A 22,146-nucleotide genomic window follows, 5' to 3' on the forward strand; every position below is an offset into this window, starting at 1 on the left:
AAACTAAAAAATGCCGCCCCAAAAAAAGTGCCGCCCGGGCCGGACCGCCCCCCCTAGGTACGCCACTGGCCATAAGGCATAATGCCATGCACAATTATTTCAGCCCAATAGCTTATAAGACGTTAGGTTTTATATGCCGTTAAAATATTAGAAAACATAAATTGCCGCAACTAAAATTGTTAAACAAATTCTATTTAAATTCACAGAATTTATCATATCTAAATTCACTAAATATTTAAATTCACAGAAAATAAAAATCAAAGTTTTCCCAAACCTGGTTTGACATTTCGGCGTCGACACAAACAAATTCCACGCTTTCGGTACGCAACGCTAAACTTCTTAAAACAAAGTTCTATTTCTGAACATGCCAACAATTTTCTATGAACACAGCCAACTACTCGGATTATAGAATAAATTACACTTTGCACTTTGACCTATTCACTAAAAAATAAAAATTTAAATTTAATTCGATCAATACAATATGATGTCCAAGATGTCGCGCGATTGTATTATCTCTATGATAGTTATTTCATATTTACTCGACTACAGCTCGGTGGCCTGGAGTCATGCATGTTCGTAGGATTTCGTGGGCGAATGGCTTAAATTACCCGGTTTAAAAATAACTGCTCTAAATAAAGGACAACTTCATAGATTCACGCGATCATTCTACTAGACTAGTAATTGCCGTGATTTCGCATCTAAATTACGCCAGTGACGATTGAAAAAATAATTGTACCTGGCCGCAACCGATTGGTAAATGTTAAGAAGGATAATCAGTAAAATCGTAACAGGTGTACGGTGAAAAGTGCAAAATTTCTTTGGATGATAAAGCGATAAAGCATAATGATATTAGTGGCATGTGGCAGTGATAAAAATTAGGTTATAATAAAAATTGAGTTATAATAAATATTGAGTTATAATAAAAATTGAAAGCGCAAAATGGATTTGAAAACCGATGTCTGGGGTCAAATTGCCTTGGAAGCATCCCAGGTGTATTTGACGGATGGAGTTTATAGAAGTCCCTTTGCTGATACGGTACAATCATGTATTTTTTTCTAATTACGTAAAATTTCAACTGGGACGCTTAGAATTGTATTGTAACATTTAGAATAAATATTTATACATAAAGTGAATTTATCTATATTTGCACATTAAGTAATAATTATTATAATTTTTATTGGATGTGTGTGTGTGCAAATGTGTGTGTGTGTGCATGTGCGTGTGTGTGTGCGGATACAAATTTTTGTCGACGATTTTGCGAACATGGATCAACCGATTTTAATAATTGAACAAAACATTCTATTTCTACTGAAAAGAAATCGTGCTGATTAGTTTTTGGCAAAGGTCTAGCCGTTTCGGAGATACGGGGCAAAAAGTGCCAAAAATGGTATTTTAGTTTTTGAGATAACGGAGCTTACCTAAATAATTTAAAACACATTGTAAATGTATTGAAGAATTGAGCAACTGGTAAAACTTTTGTGAAGGCAGGTCCAGCGTCTCCGGAGACCCAATACAAAAAGTAAACTAGTGAGGAGCCTAGCAACGTACCTTAAGGCAAATTGCTGGAACTTCCCGTACCGTAATTATTAATTAAACATTCGAAGAATGAAAATAATTAATTTTTTTTTTGAATATGTTCAAATTAATTATTTATTATAAATACATACTGTAAATTCATAAGTGCTTATTAAATTGGGCGACGAGCGTATTTTATAAACTACTTACCCTTATGTTTACAAGAAATTTGTTCTTTTTTTTTAAATTTGATTTTTTCGATATTTTAGATTTTTTTTTCAAAATTTTGAATTTTTTTAGAAGTTTGAAATTTTTTGCAATTAAAAAGAGAACGTTTTTTGTAATTTTTTTTGAGGATTTGAAAAGGGTATGGCAGTGTTTTCATACAGAATTGGCCCTACCCTGGTATTTAAATAATTTTGATGCCATTTTATAGGTATTTTTGAGAAAATCCAATATACCAAATTTCAAATCCGTATCTCATCATTTGGCCGAAATATCATTGAAAATGTGTGAAAGTGCCCCTTTTTTCAAAGTCGTTTTTTGTCGCAACTGTGAAAGATATTGACAAACCAATAACGCTAGTCTATTCACATCGATATGTACTATATTATTAATAACAAATATTGTTTAATAATTATTTGTTAGTGCATGAAAAAGTGAAAATAATTGTTTGTTTTGAATTTTTGGGTAGTGCGGTTGTTTGGACTAATTTTTAATTAACATCATTAGAAAGAGTATACAATTTTCTTTTACTGTCCATAATTTTGTTTCATTTCATGTGGTAGAATATATTCAAAAGTAGAAAAAACCAGAGTAAGTACACGCTTGCGCTCATATAACACCCGTGTAAATCGTCTCTGATTTGCAACGACTTGCAACAGCACTGCTCGTCGCGCGTCTTGATAAATTCTGCATATAAGTAATAGTCTGAGCCAGTGAACTATTTGACTAACCTGTTTTCTTAAAGCTAGATAATTTTTTAATGGTATTTATTATCGGTACATTAAGAAAGTGCCGGTCTGGCAAGCATCTCGCGATTGCGTCTTCATCCCTCGAGTTTTTGAAAATGTAAAAAAAATAATTTTTTATAACTTGCTTTCACAAGGCTTAAATTTTGAGAGTGTATTCTTTTAACTGTTCAGAAAGCATATATAAAAAGCCAGACCATTCTGACGGTCACGACGCGCAAGGATGTGGGCGCATTGCCATACATAGTCGACTAATACCATCGTACTTGAATAATTTATACGCCATTTTGAAGGTCATTTTGAAAACATCCGATATACCAAACTTCAACTTTGTATCTCACCTTATGGCCGAGATATCATTTAAAATATGCCAAAGTGGCACCTTTTTCAAACTCAATTTTTGGCGTAACCATAAAAGATATCGAAAAAAAAATTAAGTGATTCTACTCATATTGGCTTAGACCACATAATGTATAGTAATATATGCTAAATAATCCTTCATTATTAGCTAAAAAGGATAAAATAATTTTTCAATTGATGTTTTCGGATGGTGCGTTTTGTTCAATCACCTTCTTATTAGCGTTATTCGAAAGCCTATTGTTTTCTCTTTTAGTGCTGCAAAAATTGTTCAAATCAAATTTGTGGAACACATTGAAAAAATGAACAAACCAGAACCAGTACACCCGCGCGTAACGCTAATAGTATCCCGCATAGAATTCGTTCGGTCGGAAAGCAGTGCGCGCGGGTATACAAACTCTGGTTTCTTCAATTTTTAAATGTGTTCCACAAATTTGATTTGAAAAATATTCTCTGTACTAAAATTTATAAATTGTAAAAATCTGAGTACGGAACTCAAAAAACAATTACACATAATGTGGACATATTATTACCTTCCCGTAGGGCAAGTTATAGTAATCGCAAAAAAATCGAAAATGAAAATTTTTATATATCTTTACGTTTCAGAGGTTTCTGAATATTTTGGCATACCTTAGAAAAAATGGATGTATGTGTGTGTGTGTGTGTGTGTATGTGTGTGTGTGTGCGTGTATGTATGTGTGTGCGGATACAAATTTTCGTCGACGATTTCGGGAACATTCGGCATTTTTTTTACTTTTTTCATTAGATCTCCGAAACCGCTAGATCTGCTTTCATAAAAATTTGTTGAATTCTTCATCTTGTCAATACAAGTAAAATGTTTTTTTGAATTATTAAAATCGGACGCTCCTTTCTCTTAAAAACTGTGTTATCGTTTTTGGCACTTTTTGCCCCGTATCTACCTAAAATAATGAAACGTAAAGATATATAAACGTTTTCATTTTGGATTTTTGATTACTATAATTTACCCTGCAGGAAGTTAAAAATAATGTCATGTGGCGGTCAAAAATGATCATTAGACATATGTACAACGTATTATCAGATATTTTATAAAGATTATAATAATAAGTACAAATATTGTGAACATTTATATGTGTTCTGTAGCAATGTTTACACGTTATTTCGAATCAAATCAGCCATGCAGCGCGATTGCTTAAAATAATGTTAACAATTTTCAAAATAAATAAAATACTGAAAAAAAAAAAAAATAATGAAATTTTTTAAAGCTTCAACTTTTTTCAAAAATATCAAAATTTCTCAAAAATCTAATATTTTTAATGTTTTGCAAAGTTTTTTTTAATAATTTAGTTTTTGGTACGAGAGTTCCAGCAATTTGCTTTAAAGCACTATGTACCACTAACTGAAAAAGCTTTGAACACCAGAAAAATGTTTTTTTACATTTTCTGCGAAAATCTTCTAAAAATTCTTTCACATATAAAGCAGGTGGCTCCTCTAAGAATATGTCAATTTACTGTTTGGTAAAATAATGAAAGTCTGTTAAAATTAGTATTATTACGTTTATAGAATATTTCACCATGTCAGAATCGCCGCATAAAAATTTTACAATCGATCAAAACCTACAGATTTTTGTATACAAAATTTAAAATAGCTTAATGTTTAGAAACATTTACAATTATCATTAGCTTATTCTTTCAGAAAATAACATGAAAAATTAACTTTTAAATTTTGCACAAATATATTATTTATATAATACTAGCGGCACCACATCACGCGTTGCTGTGTTATACATATAAATAACTAGTTGTGTATGGCATCGTGCCTTAGGGCAAATTGCTGGAACTTCCCGTGCCATAACGAAATGTTCGAGAAATATTAAATGTTTTCAAATAGATTATAAATTATTATAAAACTGTTAGATTGTCTAATATTTATAAGAATTATATAAACTATGAATAAAAATAAAATATAAATGAGCTTTAGAACTTTAACCAGAAATAAAATTAAAATCTGAATTATTTTCGATATACAAACAAAAAAAAATTCTGAAAAAAATGGATAAAAATGTTTTGAAAAAAACATTTTTTTCCAAAAGCAATTATTTTGCCAAAACAAGCAGAAAGTTATTTGAATCATTCAAATCGGATGCTTAGTTCTCTCAAAAACTGCAATTTTTTGTACATGTAGCCTTGTATCTCCGTACGGTCTAAACCTGCCTTTGCCAAAAACTAATCAGCAAATCTTCTTATTAATAGGAAACGACACAAATCGGTTGATTCGTGAGTCCGAAAACGTGGACGAAAAAATGAGGACATACAAAACACACACACACACATACACACATCCATTTTTCTGAGGCATGCCAAAATGTTCACAAACCTTCAAAACGTGAAGATATGCAAACATTTTCAATTTCGGTTTTCAGCCCATTACTATACATACTACCCTATGGGAAGTTAAAAATATAAACAAAAAATGCGATTTTGTTACATCAAGTTATCAAGATGAAAAATAGTACTTTTATCTTTTGTGATTGATGGTTAAGCTGTATTAGATGCAGTGAAAAATCTGCATTCAGCATCCAAACTGTGAAAACCCAACAACATACATCACAGCACATAACACATCAACCAACTATTGAAATATGTTCATAAATATTCGCAGTTATTGCCTAAATGTACAAATATATTTATTAACTTCCCGTAGGGTAAGTTACAGTAATCGCAAAAAAATCGAAAATAATTTTTTTATATATCTTTACGTTTCAGAGATTTCTGAATATATTGGCATACCTTTGAAAAAATGGATGTGTGTGTGTGCGTGTATGTATGTGTGTGCTGATACAAATTTTCGTCGACGATTTCAGGAACACGGATCAACCGATTTGAATAATTCAAAAAACATTCGATTTGTATTGATAAGGAGACGTGCTGATTAGTTTTTGGCGAAGGCAGGTCTAGCCGTTCCGAAGATACGGGACAAAAAGTGCCGAAAACGGTAACTCAGTTTTTAAGAGACCGGAGCGATTTGAATAATTCAAAAAACATTTCTCTTATATTAACACGATGAAGAATTGATTAAATTTTCATAAAGGCAGGTCTAGCGGTTTCGGAGATCTAATGAAAAAAGTAAAAAAAAATGCCATTCGGCGGTTAAAAATGATCATTTGACATATGCACATCAAATTATCAGATATTTTATAGAGATTTTAACAATAAGTATAATTTTTTTACATTTCTATGGGTTCCGTATCAATGCTTATGCGTTAGACGGCGGCGCGGCACTTGCGCGCTTTGACATTTCGTCTCTGTGCAGTTCAAGCAGTACGATTGCTTCGAAAAAAAGTTCAGAATTTCCAAAATATGTCAATATGAAGAAAACATTTTTCTTTTCAAAAAAATTTTGTTTTCAAAAAAAAAATTTTTTTTTCAAAAAAAGTAAATTTTTGTCAATTTTATAGTTTCTCAAAAATCTAATTTTTTCGAAGTAAAATTTTTTTAAAAATGTTATTCGTTTATAAAAAAATAATAATTTTTGGTACGGGAAGTTCCAGCAATTTGCCTTAAGGTACGATGCCTTAATTGCCTTAAGACAGAATTCCACTTACACCTAGTTTGCTATTTTTTTCGAAAAAATTCAATATGTCCCCGTTTAGCCCATATGGGGCAAACACACTCAATGCCTCATTTTCAATTATTAGAGGCTTTCCGAACTAAACGCTATATTTACCTTATGCCAAATTCAAATTTCATGAGCATCATCTGAATTGGAATAACTATGAATTCAATTTATCTCATAGAGGTAATAAAAAAATCTAACAAATAAGATAAGTCTAACAATACTTATAAAAAAAACAATTAAATAATGTGATTAAAATGGATCTTTTTAACCGCAGACATGGTTCTACGCTATATTTATATTTATTAATTTCCCGTAGGGTAAGTTATAGTAATCACAAAACAATCGAAAATTAAAATTTTTATATATCATATTTTTACGCCTCAAAGGTTTATGAAAATTTTAATATACTTTAGAAAAATGGATGTGTGTGTATATGTGTGTGCGGATGCAAATTTTCGTCGCCGATTTCGGAAACACGGATCAACCAATTTGAATAATTCAACTAGTGGGGCACGGCATTGTTCCTTAAGGCAAACTGCTGAACATCCCGTACCGTAATTAAACATTTGAGGAATGAAAATAATCAATAATTGTTTTAAATAATTACAAATACATTATTTATTTTAAATACAGGCTATGAATTTATAAGTGCTTATTAAATTGGGCGACGAGCGTATTCCAGAAACAACTTATGTGTATGTTTACAAAAAATTTCTTTATTTCTTAATTAGATTTTTTGGATAATTTTGAAATTTTTTCAAAATTTTGTTTTTTTTTTAAGTTCGAATTTTTTTGGAATTTTTTAAGAAAAATCGATTACTTAAATTTTTTGAGAATTTGGAAATTTTTGAAATTATTCGATTTTTTTGAAAATTTAGAAATATTCTCATTTTTTTGTAAGAAATCTTAAAAATTTAAAAATTGACGATCCGTTCTCTCAGAAACTGCATGACCATTTTTACACCTTTTGCGCTCCATTCCTCCAAAACGGCTCCATACCTTCGAAACGTGCCTTTTGCAAAAAGGCCGAGTACGAACCGAATGTTTTTTCAACCATATTAATTGAACCATAAAAATTAACTTCAAAATTAAAAACCATGGTACGAAACCCAAAAAAAATTGACACAAAATGTGTACACAGTATTAAAATCTCTATAAAAGATCTAATAATTTGTGCAGATGTCTAATGAATATTTTTGACCAAGAAATGGCATATTTTTAACATTTTTTGACATGCCTCTCTAAAAATGTAAACAATTCTTCGTTTAGTCAATACAAATAAAATGTTTTTTGAATTATTCAAATCGACGTTTTGTTCTCTCAAATACTGAATTACTAATCCAAACGGCTAGACCTGCCTTTTGCCAAAAACTAATCAGCACATCTCCTTATTAATACGAATCGGTTATGGACCCGCAATAAAAAAAGTTAAAATTAGATATATGCACATCAAATTATCAGATATTTTATAGAAATTTTAATATTGTGTACACATTTTGTATCAATATTTTTGGGTTCTGTACCAAGATTTTTTATTTTGAAGTTTAATTATATGGTTCAAACAAATGTCCTCGACATTTTCGACAGTATGGAAAAACTGATATGAATGATTGAAAAACATTCGGTTTGTACTCGATTGTAAAGGGTGTAAAAATGGTCCTGCAGTTTTTGAGAGAACGAATCATCCGAAGAGATTAATTCAAAAAACTTTTTGCTTGTGTAGACGGTGTGCAGAAAATTCTTTCGCAAAAAAATTTTGTCATTTTAAAAATTACTTATATTATATTACATTAATTATTTTGAAATTTTTCGTGGTTTACAAAAAAAAATCGAAATTTTGAAAAATTTCAAAAGATATTAAGATTTAAAAAAAATCGATTTCTTAGAAAAAATTGAGAATAGTTCGAAATTTAAAAAAATGAATATTTTAAAAATTTCCAAATTCCCAATAAATTAAAAAAAAAAACATTTTTTATGAAAATCCCAAAAAAGTTTCGAACTTTTAAAAAAAATTCAAAATTATCAAAAAAATCTAATTAAAAAAAAATTAACAAATTTCTTGTAAACATACATATAAGTTGTTTGCAGAATATGCTCGTCGCCCAATTTAATAAAAACTTATAAATTTACAGAATGCATTTATAACAAATAATCTATTTCAAACTATTTAAAACAATTATTGATTATTTTCATTCCTCGAATGTTTAATTACGCTACGCGAAGTTACGGCAACTTGCTTTAAAGCACAATGCTACGCACCACTAGTTTTTATAGTTATATTTACTTTTTAATACTGCTGTATCTATATATAATATAATTAAATGTATGCCTTAAATTAGAAAAAATTTATTGGTAGAGGTGGTCAACAAGTAATAAAAATAAAATAAATTTCATTAACAATAAAGAAATAGCTGATTACCGCAAATTACATTTCTGCGCGAAAGAGAAGTCATTTTTCATACTTACCAGATAAAAGCGGAACGCTCATACAGGGTCGTACTCAAATACCTGCTCTATGCTACAGATAAAAATGACATCAAAGCCGCAATTGAAAATGAAGGTCATCCTGTCGGAAATATTACTAATAGGGGAAAGTCCCGTAACGCCGGACGGCACCAAGCACCGGACACTCTATTTAACACGTATTATTTAAGCGAGTATGAATATTTTCATTTCATAATACAAGTGAAAGGGGCTGTGGGGACACACAGGTACAGAATCACGCGCCAAGACACACATGGCCACAGCGAGTGCAACCCTTTCCTGTTATAGGCGCAAAATCACGGCGTCACCTAAATATCAATGGAAGTAATTCTAGCATATTTATGCATTTACATTTGAGTGGTATGCAAAGATAAAAGTTGTACTTGATTGTTATCCGTAAAATGGTAGAATGTTATTAGATCTTTTAACCAATTTTAGTAGGTGCCACCAAATGAACGAAAGTGTCTGTCCCTTAGCGCCGGACACTAACTCGTCCCTTAGTGGCGGTCAGTAAACATATTGATATTTCTTGTGAGAATTTACGTAATCTATTCAAATTATTTAATTTTGTTCTGTATGAGTGCTAACGGTCACTACATACCCCCATTTCTCATATTTCCTAGTCAAAGAATGAAAAGCTTATGGTGAAAGTATCGGTGTGGCCCAGCCAAAAGGGTAGATAAATAGTGACTTTTTTTGCAATATCTATGAATATTCGTCAAACACATGTTCAGACATTCCAGAGTTTGAAGATGGCTATATATGTGATCAATGCAGGTTATTTTAAAATGTCCGATACAAGGTGCCACTGTTTAAAATCAAATTTTTTGATACCAAAGTTTGATTGATAGTATTAATTATTTTTTAGCAAAGATTGCGGTTTTGTTAATTTGTTTGATTTTTAACTTTGTTATCTAATATAAATCATAATTTAATAAACATTTCGTAAAATATTTTTTGATTTATTTATAAATAACCTTAGGTGTCCGCCACTAGGAGACTCCCCCCTATCATACACCCGAAAACAAAACAGCTGCTGAACATATTTTACATAGACTTAGACCCTAAAGAAAACAATTCAATTTTTAAAAAGAATAAAATATTAAACCACATAATTCACTTTGAGCCTTCAATAAAATCATCAAATATTCCATAATGTGTAAGATGTCAAATGTGCGGCTATACTCAGAGATATTGTAACCGCAGATTCATATGCGTGAAATGCGGCTCTGATCATGATCTTAAAAAGTGTACAAAAGCACTTGAAGCCCCGCCTTTTTGTTATCATTGCGGCGATAATCATACCGCAAACTACCAAGGGTACTCTTACTAACTTCATATTATCGCAGCCGATAACGATCAAGCAACAATAGACAGAAGTATCGGTACTGATTTAAACACAAATATAAACCGGTACAAATCCAACTTACATAATAATAGAATTTCACAGTACGCAAACCCTCAGCATATGTCTTATGCACAGGTAATAAAATCGCATTTTTTTTTAATTTTTTATTTGAACAGCGATCAGAACTTATGGGTTCTATGAGCTGTTGTGATGAATTTCTTACAAACTACGTTTGTTTTATTACAGACGCCAACCCAAACAGTTGTCTCATCTCTATGTGCTGTTTTTTTATTATTACAATTGCTATAATAGTGATGACTTTTTATTGGTGCAGCAATGTCGTATTAGAGCTGTTTTTACTTAGAAACATATTGCTATCTATATTTCCAAGTAAAAATGTAAAAATCGTTGTCAATGCTGCCTGACAACAGGGTGCTCGAAGTGGGAATCAAATCTATTTAATAATAATCAAAACCATATTACTTTATCGATATCTGATTTCCTGACCGAATTTAAAAATATGTTTAGCCAGTTAATGAAACAAAATACTATGATTATCGAAATGTTATCAACGTTAATCAACAAAATGAACTAATGGCTAATATTTTAAATTTATGATTATGAAATGCTGACGGCTTGTATCAACATAAAGCCGAAGTAGAATTATTTTTGAGACACAATAATATCGTCATCTTTTTGATTAGTGAAACACATTTTACCAAATATTCAAACTTGTATATACCAAATTATAAGACATACTTTACTAATCATCCCAAGGGCACCCGACATGGTGGGACTGCCATTATTTTAAAATCGAATTTTCTTCATTATGAACTGGATAAATACTAATCTGAAATTTTGTAAGCTACATCAACTTCAATAAAAATAAATTCATTCAACTTATGTGTTTCTGTAGTGTACTATCCTCCGAGGCACAATATAACCAGTTTACAAATTTAAGAAATCTTCTCTTCACTAGGTAGTCACTTCATCGCTGGCGGAGACTACAATAGCAAACATGTCAATTGGGGATTGAGAATAAATAATCCCAAAGGAAAACAGCTATTTCATACTATATACAAACATAATTATAGTGTTCTATCTTCAGGTTCTCCCACCTACTGGCCGAGCAATCCTGCCAAAAAAACAGATCTATTGGATTTGGCTGTATCATCTGATATAAGCTCAATTCACAAGGAAGTACGAGCTAGCTATAACCTGTCATCTGACCATGGTCCAGTAATAACCAGTAGCACATCTGCAAGTCTTTCTAATTCCTCCTCGAGGATCTACAACCATAAAACAAACTGAAATATCTATCGGAAATTCGTAGACGACAAAGTTGACCTCATAGTCAAACTTAGAAGCTCCGCTGATATTGAAAATACCATCGATTCTGGTTGCTACTCCTATTACGATAAAAAAAACTCCTATCAGTCGACATCATATGAAATACATAAACTCATAGCAGAAAAGAGAAAAGCTAGGCGAAAATGGCAACATAGCCGTTTGCCCACAGACAAAAATATTTTCAACAACTTGAAGTTGAAAGCAAGGCTAAAGAAACTTAATCAAGAGAGATTCAATAACTATGTATCTAGTTTAAATCGTTTTGATAATTCTACCTGGAAGCCCGTCAAAAATAAACTTAAACATAACTTTCAAAATTTTCCAGTTTGTTTGGATTCCGAGACCTCTGCATGGGCAAGAAGAGACAAAGACAAAGCAGATATATTTTCGGAATATTTAGCAACAATTTTTTGGCCTAACAATTTATCAAATTACTAGCTGACCCGGCAAACGTTGTTTTGCTAAGTAAGGTATATTCTAAACAATTTCTAGAGAATCAAAAAATCAATACTTTTAGTGTATTAATATGTGTTGTTTGAATGCTATATACAATGAGATATTATAAAAACAATAAACCCCATTAGTTTGTCTATATTTTGTCAATACAATCAAACTGGAATTGTTATACACTTTCTATAGAAAACATGGTATAATCCAGTCCGAGTCTTTTTTGGTCTTTCGACTTATTGATTACGTTTTAAGTTTTTCAGATTCTTTTTGGATCCTGGATTTTGTTATAATAGTAAATAATACTACTGAGCTTATACAAAATCTTCAAATTTCTGCGAGGAGAGATAGAAATAAATTAAGTATTTCTTCTTTGATCTGCTTTTTGAAAAGTTGCAAGTAATATTTGATGAATTAAAGAAAATTTAATAAAAGTATATATATATATATATATATATATATATATAGTAGAGCAGGGCGAGGCACAAAGGTCCAATTTGAATTTGTGCAAATATTAATTATATTACAAAAATCAAACTAATTATATCACAACAAATAACACATTTCAAACGAACAATTATCTGACTACGTTCAGTAAACTGCCACCTACTTCATCGTTATAAAAATGTGCTTTTTTGCAGGTTTTTAAAAATTGGTTATCTAGACCTTTTTATTCCATAGGCGGAGTAACTTGGAACGGCTAGGTGGCAAACAGGTTTAATGTCTTATTTTAAATTTAAAGGTATTTTACAAAATAATTACATTCTTAAGTAATGCTAAAAAACTACCAACGGAAGAAAATACTTTTATTATGGATTTTCAAAGACTACCGATTATTTCCCGATAACAAAGTCATGAAAATCAAGGTTATAGCTGGTTTTACATCTTTCCTCTCTACTTTCAAATATTGTTGTTAAACAAAACTGGTTTTTGACACATCGGTGGTGGACCTTTTTAACCCCGGACCTTCATATATTACTATCTATTCTTAGATAAATTCTGGGAAATTATAACTGGGAAAGTGTTATTCGTCTCTTTGATCGATACCAAATTTAGGTTCTAAATTTAAATAACATAAATAAAAAATAATATAACCTAGAAAATGTTTTATAAATACCAATGAGTATATAATTATGCAAATGAGATTTTTCAAGGCACCGTGTTTGAGAAATATATAATTTGCCAAAAAGAGTGCTACTACGCCAAAAAGTGCAAAAGTGCTTCTACAAAAAAATTCAAATTAAAAATGAAAAGTTTTTACGCGATTTTGAAATAATACTGATTAGCACGAATTTTTCAAGAATAAGACTGGCCAAATCAGTTTAGCCGTTTTCGAGTTTTAGCGGATCATATTATCGAGAGCTTCATTTTTATATATGAGATAATGTCAACTTGTCTCTCAAATTTGTGCTTAGTGAAATAAAGAAAGTTAAAATGAAAAAAATCGTCTGGAATAGAAAAAATATCTCCAAGAATGCTCAAAGAATTACCTATAAAAGAATTCATTATAATCACCTATATTTTCAATGCTATAATGAGATTTGACTATTGGACAAATCAATTCAAGACATCTTTAATAAAAATGATTAAAAAATTGGCAAGTATCAACACTTAGTTACATCTTATAAGCTAATCAGCTTCCTCCCTATATTGTCAGAAATTCTAGAAAAGCTGTTACTACAGGATATTCTGAAGGATTCCAATGCCTTCCCTGATCATCAGTTTGGATTTCGTAAAGAGCTCTCAACCATCCAGCAGTGCCACAGGATCGCCAGTCATATTTATAACTCATTTGAATCCAAACAATATTGCACCACTGTCTTTTTGGACATCAAGCAAGCACTTGACAAAGTGTATCACGACAGGCTTATCAAAAAATTAGACTCTACCTACCAGCAAAATATCAAGATCTCTTAACATCTCATATTGTCATTCCAACACCGATAGCCGTACGGTGCTCATCGTGTTCTATTGTAGTTAAAAACATTATTTTAGTGCAGTTCAGTTTACCTTTTTACCTGCTGTTGTTCAAATAAAAGACTCTTACCAATGAGTGTAGTTCGGGGTTACGCAACATGGTCCCCATCGGAGGGGGCAAATAACCTGTCATACCTATTGTTCAATCATTTAATGTTTTGAATGATATGGATATTTATGCAGATCTAAGTGAAGAAATACCTCTAGCAAGCAAATCTGGTTCGATTTCAGAACCTACACAAAATACGGCAATAATTACTCACCAATTAAGTGAAAATTACTCATCAAGGCAAAGTGAATTCAAAAAATTCAATGAAAAATCATAAAAGTATAGCTATTTCATCACGTTCATCTCAAGGCAATTCTTCAAATTCTACTGATAATAATAAAGATCTCAATAAATTTGACGTTAACCGATTTACTTATTCATCGGAAGAGAACTCGCCAGCATTGCAAAGTCATAATAATATGGAATATGATACTCATTCTTTGGAATAACCAGCTACTGATTCTAATCCTAACTCTTAGCAAGTAATTACGCCTAAAAAACGAAAAACTTCTTTTGTTCTTTTACAAAAGTAATATATCTACTAATAACAGATTTTCTGCATTATCTTCAAAAAACGTAGAAGATAAAACCCCTGTTTTATCAACCGTTAATAAATCTTCACCAAAATCTGTTTATGGAGTTAAAGATCCAGCTGACATGTTAAACACATTCAACAAAATTGTTACGCCAAATCAATACTATCTGCAAAGCCTCGCCAACAATACATTTAAAATCAAATGTCAAACCGTTGATAATTTTCATGAACTCTCAAAGTATTTAAAACAAACTAATGCAGTTTATAACACTTACCAACTAAAAGAAGAAAAGGCATACAGAGTAGTACTCAGGAATGTTCACTTTTCTACAGATACGGATCTGATAAAATCAGAACTACTAAAACAGGGTCATGTTGTGAGAAATATTCTCAACATAAGACATTATTAACTAAAGAGCTCTTGAACATGTTTTTTGTGGACCTAGAGCCCAGTAAAAATAATAAAAATATCTACAACGTTTACAAAATATTAATTGATATAATCAGGGTAGAACCACCGCGAAAATCCAGCAACATAGTACAATGCACACGTTGCCAATTGTATAATTATACTAAAGCCTACTTTAACAGACCTTTCACATGTTCAAAATGTGATGAAAATCATAGAACAACAGAATATACCAAAGATCCTAATACTCCGGCCCACTGTTATCACTGTGACGGTGCGCATACTGTTAATTACAGACGATGTAGCTTCTACAAAGAAAAGATCGAGCCTAGAAGTAGAAATCTCTATAAAGCATCAAATAAAGTCCCATATCCCATACCTTCAATCCCAACTAAAATCAATTCTCAAAAATTTACCGCAACTCCTAAGCCTACTAACCTCTCAGTATCCTATGCAAACGCCACAAGAAATTAGCATCGTACTTCCTCAAATCCAACCACGGACACCGATTCTACCACCTTATCGTCTTTTCTCTCAGAATTGAAGACCCTTTTCAGTCAACTTATGCAACAAAATAGCCTTGTTATCAACATGTTATCCACTCTAATTAATAACTTGAATAATGGCAAGCTTAATTAAAATCGCTCAATGGAACGCTAATGGTTTATTATCTCACAAACATGAAGTGGAATGTTTCCTGAAACTAAATCATATCGATATTCTGAAAACCCACTTTACTGAAAAAAACATATTTTAAAATTCAAAATTATATTCAGCGCCCGAGGTGGTTCAGCATTATTAATCAAAAGAAGCTTAAAACATTTTGCACTTCCGAATGTTCAAAAAGAATTCATGCAAGTAACACAAATCCTATTAGAAACAAGACTATTTGAAATAATCATTTTTGCGATATATTACCATCCAAAATTCAAAATTTCAGCTAATGTCTATTTGTTTTTTTAACAACTGAGATACAAATTTATATTAGGAGGTGACTATAATTGTAAACACACAGCTTGGGGTTCCAGGCTGACAACTTCGAAAGGAAAACAACTTCACACATGGCAATAGCAAATAATAATCTTCTCCATATTTCAACAGGCAGTCCCACCCATTGGCCCTCGCATCCAGACAAAGTACCAGATCTTCTGGAATTTTTCATAATCAATGGTATCGCCACAAATAATTTTGACATAGAGAACAGCTATGATCTTTCGTCAGATGATTCTGCAATTGTGTTAACATTTAGCACAATTCATGTACCTGAACAACATTCAGCTATCCTCCACAACAAATTTTCAAATTCGGATCAATTCAGGGCTTTACTAGATTCAAAAAAACTTCCACATTCCAGACCGAAAAGTTCAGCCGATATTGACTATAAGATAAATAATTTTACAACAATTTTAAAAGAATCCTCAAAGTTAGTTACTCCAACCTGTCACACAAAAAATAACATACTTATTATTCCTTACGAGATTAAAAAAATAATTTCGCAGAAGAGAAGTGTGACAGTCACTATTGACACAAGATAAAACAAAGTTAAACCAACTCACTAGGACATTATAGAACAAAGTAAAAGTATGGAAAACGACGCTTTCAAGACATATCTTCTGCAACTTAACAGGTTTGATAACGACATTTGAAGGTCAATCAAAATCAAAGGAAAACCAACGCTAACGAACCCTCTACTGAAGATTTGAACTCCAAATGGATATATATGGACAAAAAGGAATACGGAGAAAGCTGAAACTTTTGCAGATCACTTGCAAAATATTTTTACCGATACAAATCTGTCCCAAGGTCCAGTCTGCAATAATTTGTGGCAATTAAATATCGACTCACCTCCAATTAAACATTTCTCTCCAAATAATGTTGCTTGTGCAATCAAAAAATAAAAGAATAAAAGAATTGCGAAAAAACTCTATAATATTTTTATCTAATACTTAAAATAAACGAATTTAACTATTGGCCTACAGCTTGAAAAACTGTATGAATAATAATAATTCCTAAGAGAAAAAAAATCCGCATAATGCAAGTTCTTACCGTCCAATTAGTTTATTGCCAGTTTTATCCAAGATTCTTAAAAGACTAATTTTACTCAGACTAGGAAAGATCATCATAGGAAAGGAGAAAAATGGATCCCAGATCACCAATTTGGATTCAGAAAGGATCAATCAACAACCTAAGAATATAATAGAACCGTTACCTATATTCTAGATTCTTTAAATCATAAAAAGCATACAGTAGCAGTTTTTCTTGACGTAAGTCAAGCTTTTGACAAAGTATCACATGCAGGAATATTTTTTAAAATACATGCTATTTTTCCCAAATACTTCAAAATTCTATACTCCTTTTTGTGTAATAGAAAATTTCGTGTAAGAGTTAAAGGTGATTATTCAAACACTTGCTACATAGAGTCTGGTATTCCACAGGGCAGCGTCCTAAGCCACTGCTGTATATTCTTTACACAAGAGATATACCTACTGATGAAGATTTGATTATTTGCATATATGACGTAGCAATAATCTCGAACAACTTGGACATTGCAATTGCCACTGATAAAATAAAAAAATAACTTATATTACAATCAACAACGACAAATCTCAACATATTATTTTTTTTTTGAGAAAGCACAATAGTCCTCCTGTCCTCCTCAATAATTCAATCATTCCGAATTGCAGCAGTGTAAAATATTTAGGTATGCACCTTGACTCCAAATTAAACTAGAGAAAGCATATACTTAATAAAAAAAAAACAAATGCAACTGAAAATAAAAGATTTGTATTTGCTGTTACGCAGAAAAAGTAATTTATCACTTGAGAACACAGTCCTCATCTACAAAACGGCTATCAACCCCATCTGGACATATGGCATAGAACTATGGGGCTGTGTCAGTAAACCCAACACCAACATTATCCAGAGATATCAAAACATAATTTTACGTTTACTGGCGAATGCACCGTGGTATATCACCAACTTCTGCCTCCATAAGGATTTAAATATCAGAACAGTTAATGAACAAATAATATCAAGAAGCTTGGCCTACAACAACAAACTGCAAATCCACGCAAATCCAACCATCAAAATGTTGCCCAGACTCACGAGAGGACTAAAAAGGAAATGGCCCGTTGATCTACTGCTGCAGTAAACCAATGCGTGTTCCAGCGAAATAAAGTCGGCAACACCTTTCACCAAGTCAATTTTGTTTCATTTATATTTTTATTTTTTACTTCATTTTATAATTTTCCTTTAGTTTCTTAATTATTATTACTTATTATATATATTGTTGACTTTATTTAATTGATTTTTATATCACCTAAGCAAGCAGTTTTGTATTATAAAACTTTATAAGTCTTGATTGAAAAAATAATAAATAAAGAAAAAAATCTTATATTGTAAACAGAAAGTTTATAATCAAAGTTAATTCTTCGTCGTCAGACGCATTTCCTATCAAGTCAGGGGTACCACAGGGAAGTGTGTCCATTCCTATACACCCTGTTTACTTGCGATATTCTTACAACGTCTATCACTACAATAGCTACTTTTGCAGACGACATATCAATTTTATCTACTGATGAAAATTCTAGTAATGCTTGTCTGAAACTACGGTATAATCTTAATATGATTGAAGATTGGACCAAATTGTGGAAAATAGGCATCAACGTGTCTAAGTCTTGCCAAATTACTTTCAGTCTTAACCAACAATTGTGTCCTGCCGGATTCTTAAACGGCAATCAAATTCCAACAGTCAGCACCATTAAATATTAAATATCTTGGAATTCAGTTTGACGAAAAACTCACCTGGCTATATCACATTTGCACTTAAGTGAAACTAATTATCTAAATTATCTCTAGAAAACAAGATCTTTATCTATAATATGATAATTAAACCTTTGCAAACTTATGGTCTTCAGCTTTGGGGCTGCTCAACCAAGTCAAATAATGCTCTTATACAACAGATACAATCAAAAATAACTTGTATGAACACATGGGCTTCCTAGTACATAACTAATCAGATGATTCATAATGATCTAAATATACAGTTCGTCAATGAAGTTATCAAAGCTACCAGTGAAAATCATCACCGGAAGCTCGAAAATCATCCTAACACACTAATGGCCCCACTGTTAGCAATTCCAAATAGCAAAAGATTAAAAAAGAAATAGCCGAGGGATTTGACCTAATTTGGATATTACTCGAAGTGACCACTGTTAAATATTCATAATTTTTTATAGATAGTGTGTATGCGTGAATGTCTGTGCGTATGCACGTATGCATGTTTGGGTATACGTCAATTTCATCACATTAGTTCATAGAATACGTAGTTTTCCATTAATTAGGGACACCGTATCGATACTTTTTTCGTGTCGCTAGTCATTACTGTCAATTGATATCAAAATGGCGTGTATGTTATTGGTTTTTACAAAATATTCTTTTAAATGTTTATAAAAAAAATAATAAACAATGGTAAGATGATAAAATGTGATATCATCAGCGATTTTATTGCTAGCGAAAAAAGTATCGATACTTTCTATTCGATACCGTGTCCCTACCAATAATTGGCCGAAGGAACTTTGCCAATTAATATACCACTTGCTGAAGTGATTACTATTAATTTTTTTTTCTCTTGTCGTGCATGTGAGTATGTTTGTGTATATGTTAATTTCATCACTCATAAGATACTTTGTAGTCTGATTGCTGTTAATGAAGAAATAAACTAGCTGTAAGTGGAATTCTGTCTTAAGGCAATTAAGGCATCGTGCCTTAAGGCAAATTGCTGGAACTTCCCGTACCAAAAATTATTATTTTTTTAAAAACAATTAACATTTTTGAAAAAATTTTACTTCGAAAAAATTAGATTTTTGAGAAACTATAAATTTGACAAAAAATTACTTTTAAAAAAAAATTTTTTTTTTGGAAACAATTTTTTTTGAAAAGAAAAATGTTTTCTTCATTTTGACATATTTTGGAAATTCTGAAGGTTTTTTCAAAGCAATCGTACTGCTTTCACTGCATAAAGACGAAATATCAAAGCGCGTAAGCGCCGCATCGCCGTCTAACGCGTAAACATTGGTACGGAACCCACGGGAATGTAAACAAAATTTATACTTATTGTTAAAATCTCTATAAAATATCTGATAATTTGATGTGCATATGTCTAATGATCATTTTTGACCGCCAAATGGCTCATTTTTTTTACTTTTTCCTCCATATCTCCAAAGTCGTTGGACCTGCCTTTCCAAAATTTTGAACAGTTCTTCATTTAGTCAATACAAATAAAATGTTTTTTGAATTATTCCAATCGGACGCTCCGTTCTCTTAAAAACTGAGTTACCGTTTTCAGCACTTTTTGCCCCGTATTTTCGGAATGGCTAACCCTACCTTTGCCAAAAACTAATCAGCACGTCTCCTTATCAATACAATTCGAATGTTTTCTAAATTATTCAAATCGGTTGATTCGTGTTCCCGAAATCGTTGACGAAAATTTGTATCCGCACATACATACACACACATACACACACACACACACACATACATCCATTTTTTCTAAGGTATGCCAAAATGTTCAGAAACCAAAGCAAATCTCCGTTTAGTATGTTACATCGATTTAACGCTCAATTCCCTCTTCTCAAATTTAAATTCGCGCACTAGTTTGGAACGAGTATCCATTGTGGTCTATAAAATATGTTGCAATGGCTGTGATTTCACTTATATTGGCAAAACAGAACAGATCCTTATCAAACAATACTGTGATGTTGCCGTTATCGGATCTCGTTACTAACAAATCAGAAATTCTATAACAGCTAGCTGGGATGAAATTTCTTGTCATACTACACTTTCATTACATTGGTTTTTAGAATCGATTAAATTTATAATCACGAACACTTACTTTGAATTTAATGGCCAATTTTATTTACAAATTTTTGGCACCCCCATGGGCTCCTCTATATCCCCAGCCCTAGCCGAATTAATTTTACCATATTTAGAAACCAGAGTCTTTAAATCCATCAGCCTAGACAGCTATTTTTATTACAGATATGTTGATGACATTATTACTTGTATATCTTCTCAAAATTTTGAATTATTACTCCACTCATTCAATTCTTTCAACATACATATTCAGTTCATTTTTGAAAAAGAACAAAATAACTCTATCAGCTTCCTAAATGCCAAAATCATTAAAAACATAGACAACCGTATTCTCACTAACTAGTAACAAAAACCTACTTGGTCAGGTAGGTATTTAAATTTTCACTCCTACCACCCCTCTAGTATAAAAATAGGTAGTATCATTAATTTAATAGACCATGATATCTTCCTTTCTATCAAACAATTTTGGACCTCAAACTTAGATTTCATTTTCAAAACCCTCACACAAAATTCCTATTCCCCACATCTTATAAAATCCGTCACAAACAATTGACTCACTATTTTAAAAAACAAAATAATTAACCCCAACCTGAGTTTAATTTCCACAAAAGATAATAATTTTGAAAATACCATTTGCCTGCCTTACATCAAGGAACTTTATGCGATATGAAAAAAACTTTTTTATAACGAAAATATCCGTTTAGTATGCAACATCGATTCCACGCTCAATTCCCTCTTCTCAAATTTAAAGGCGCGCACTAGTTTGGAACGAGTATCCAATATGATCTATAAAATATCTTGCAATGGCTGTGATTCCACCTATATTGGCAAAACAGGACAGAACCTTATCAAACGTTTAAAACAACACAAATCAAGGGCAAACAATAACCACAGAACATTTAAAAGTAAATAACCATACGTTCAATTTTTATGACGCAAAGGTTCTTCATCATGAATCGAAAGTCTCACAAAGACGCTTTTCAGAATCGGCATATATTTTTTTGAACAAAAATTGTTTAAACAAATTATCAGGCACCAGCTTCATCTGCAAAAATAACCAATATGTTCTAAATAATGTTTCCCAATTTATATCGAATACCTAATACCACGGTATGCACAACACTATCACGCACACTTGCACAGCGCGTCATACTGATGGCCAGTTACGACCACATCTTACGTTCCAATTTCTATACATTATGCTACTAATCATACTGAATACTGTCAAAATGT

General features: G+C 31.6%; 1 protein-coding gene across 2 annotated transcripts in view; it reads left to right on the top strand.

The window, feature by feature from the left end:
• The window catches only part of LOC113376836 (F-box/LRR-repeat protein 2), a 549,588-nt gene that overhangs the window by 93,165 nt on the left and 434,277 nt on the right, over positions 1-22,146 (top strand). The window contains exon 1 of one of the 2 annotated variants that reach the window (XM_026616905.1): positions 169-1,035. The exons of the other annotated variant lie outside the window; for it this stretch is intronic. Within the exon in view, the coding sequence (XP_026472690.1) occupies positions 940-1,035 (96 nt within the window). The 5' untranslated portion in view covers positions 169-939. Of the gene's footprint in view, positions 1-168; positions 1,036-22,146 lie in introns of those variants that run through there. 2 annotated transcript variants of the gene reach the window in all.

Source organism: Ctenocephalides felis, unplaced genomic scaffold (genome assembly GCF_003426905.1).
Source record: "Ctenocephalides felis isolate EL2017-DRISC unplaced genomic scaffold, ASM342690v1 CF-g0.4_SCAFFOLD_01886, whole genome shotgun sequence".
Lineage (NCBI taxonomy): Eukaryota > Metazoa > Arthropoda > Insecta > Siphonaptera > Pulicidae > Ctenocephalides > Ctenocephalides felis.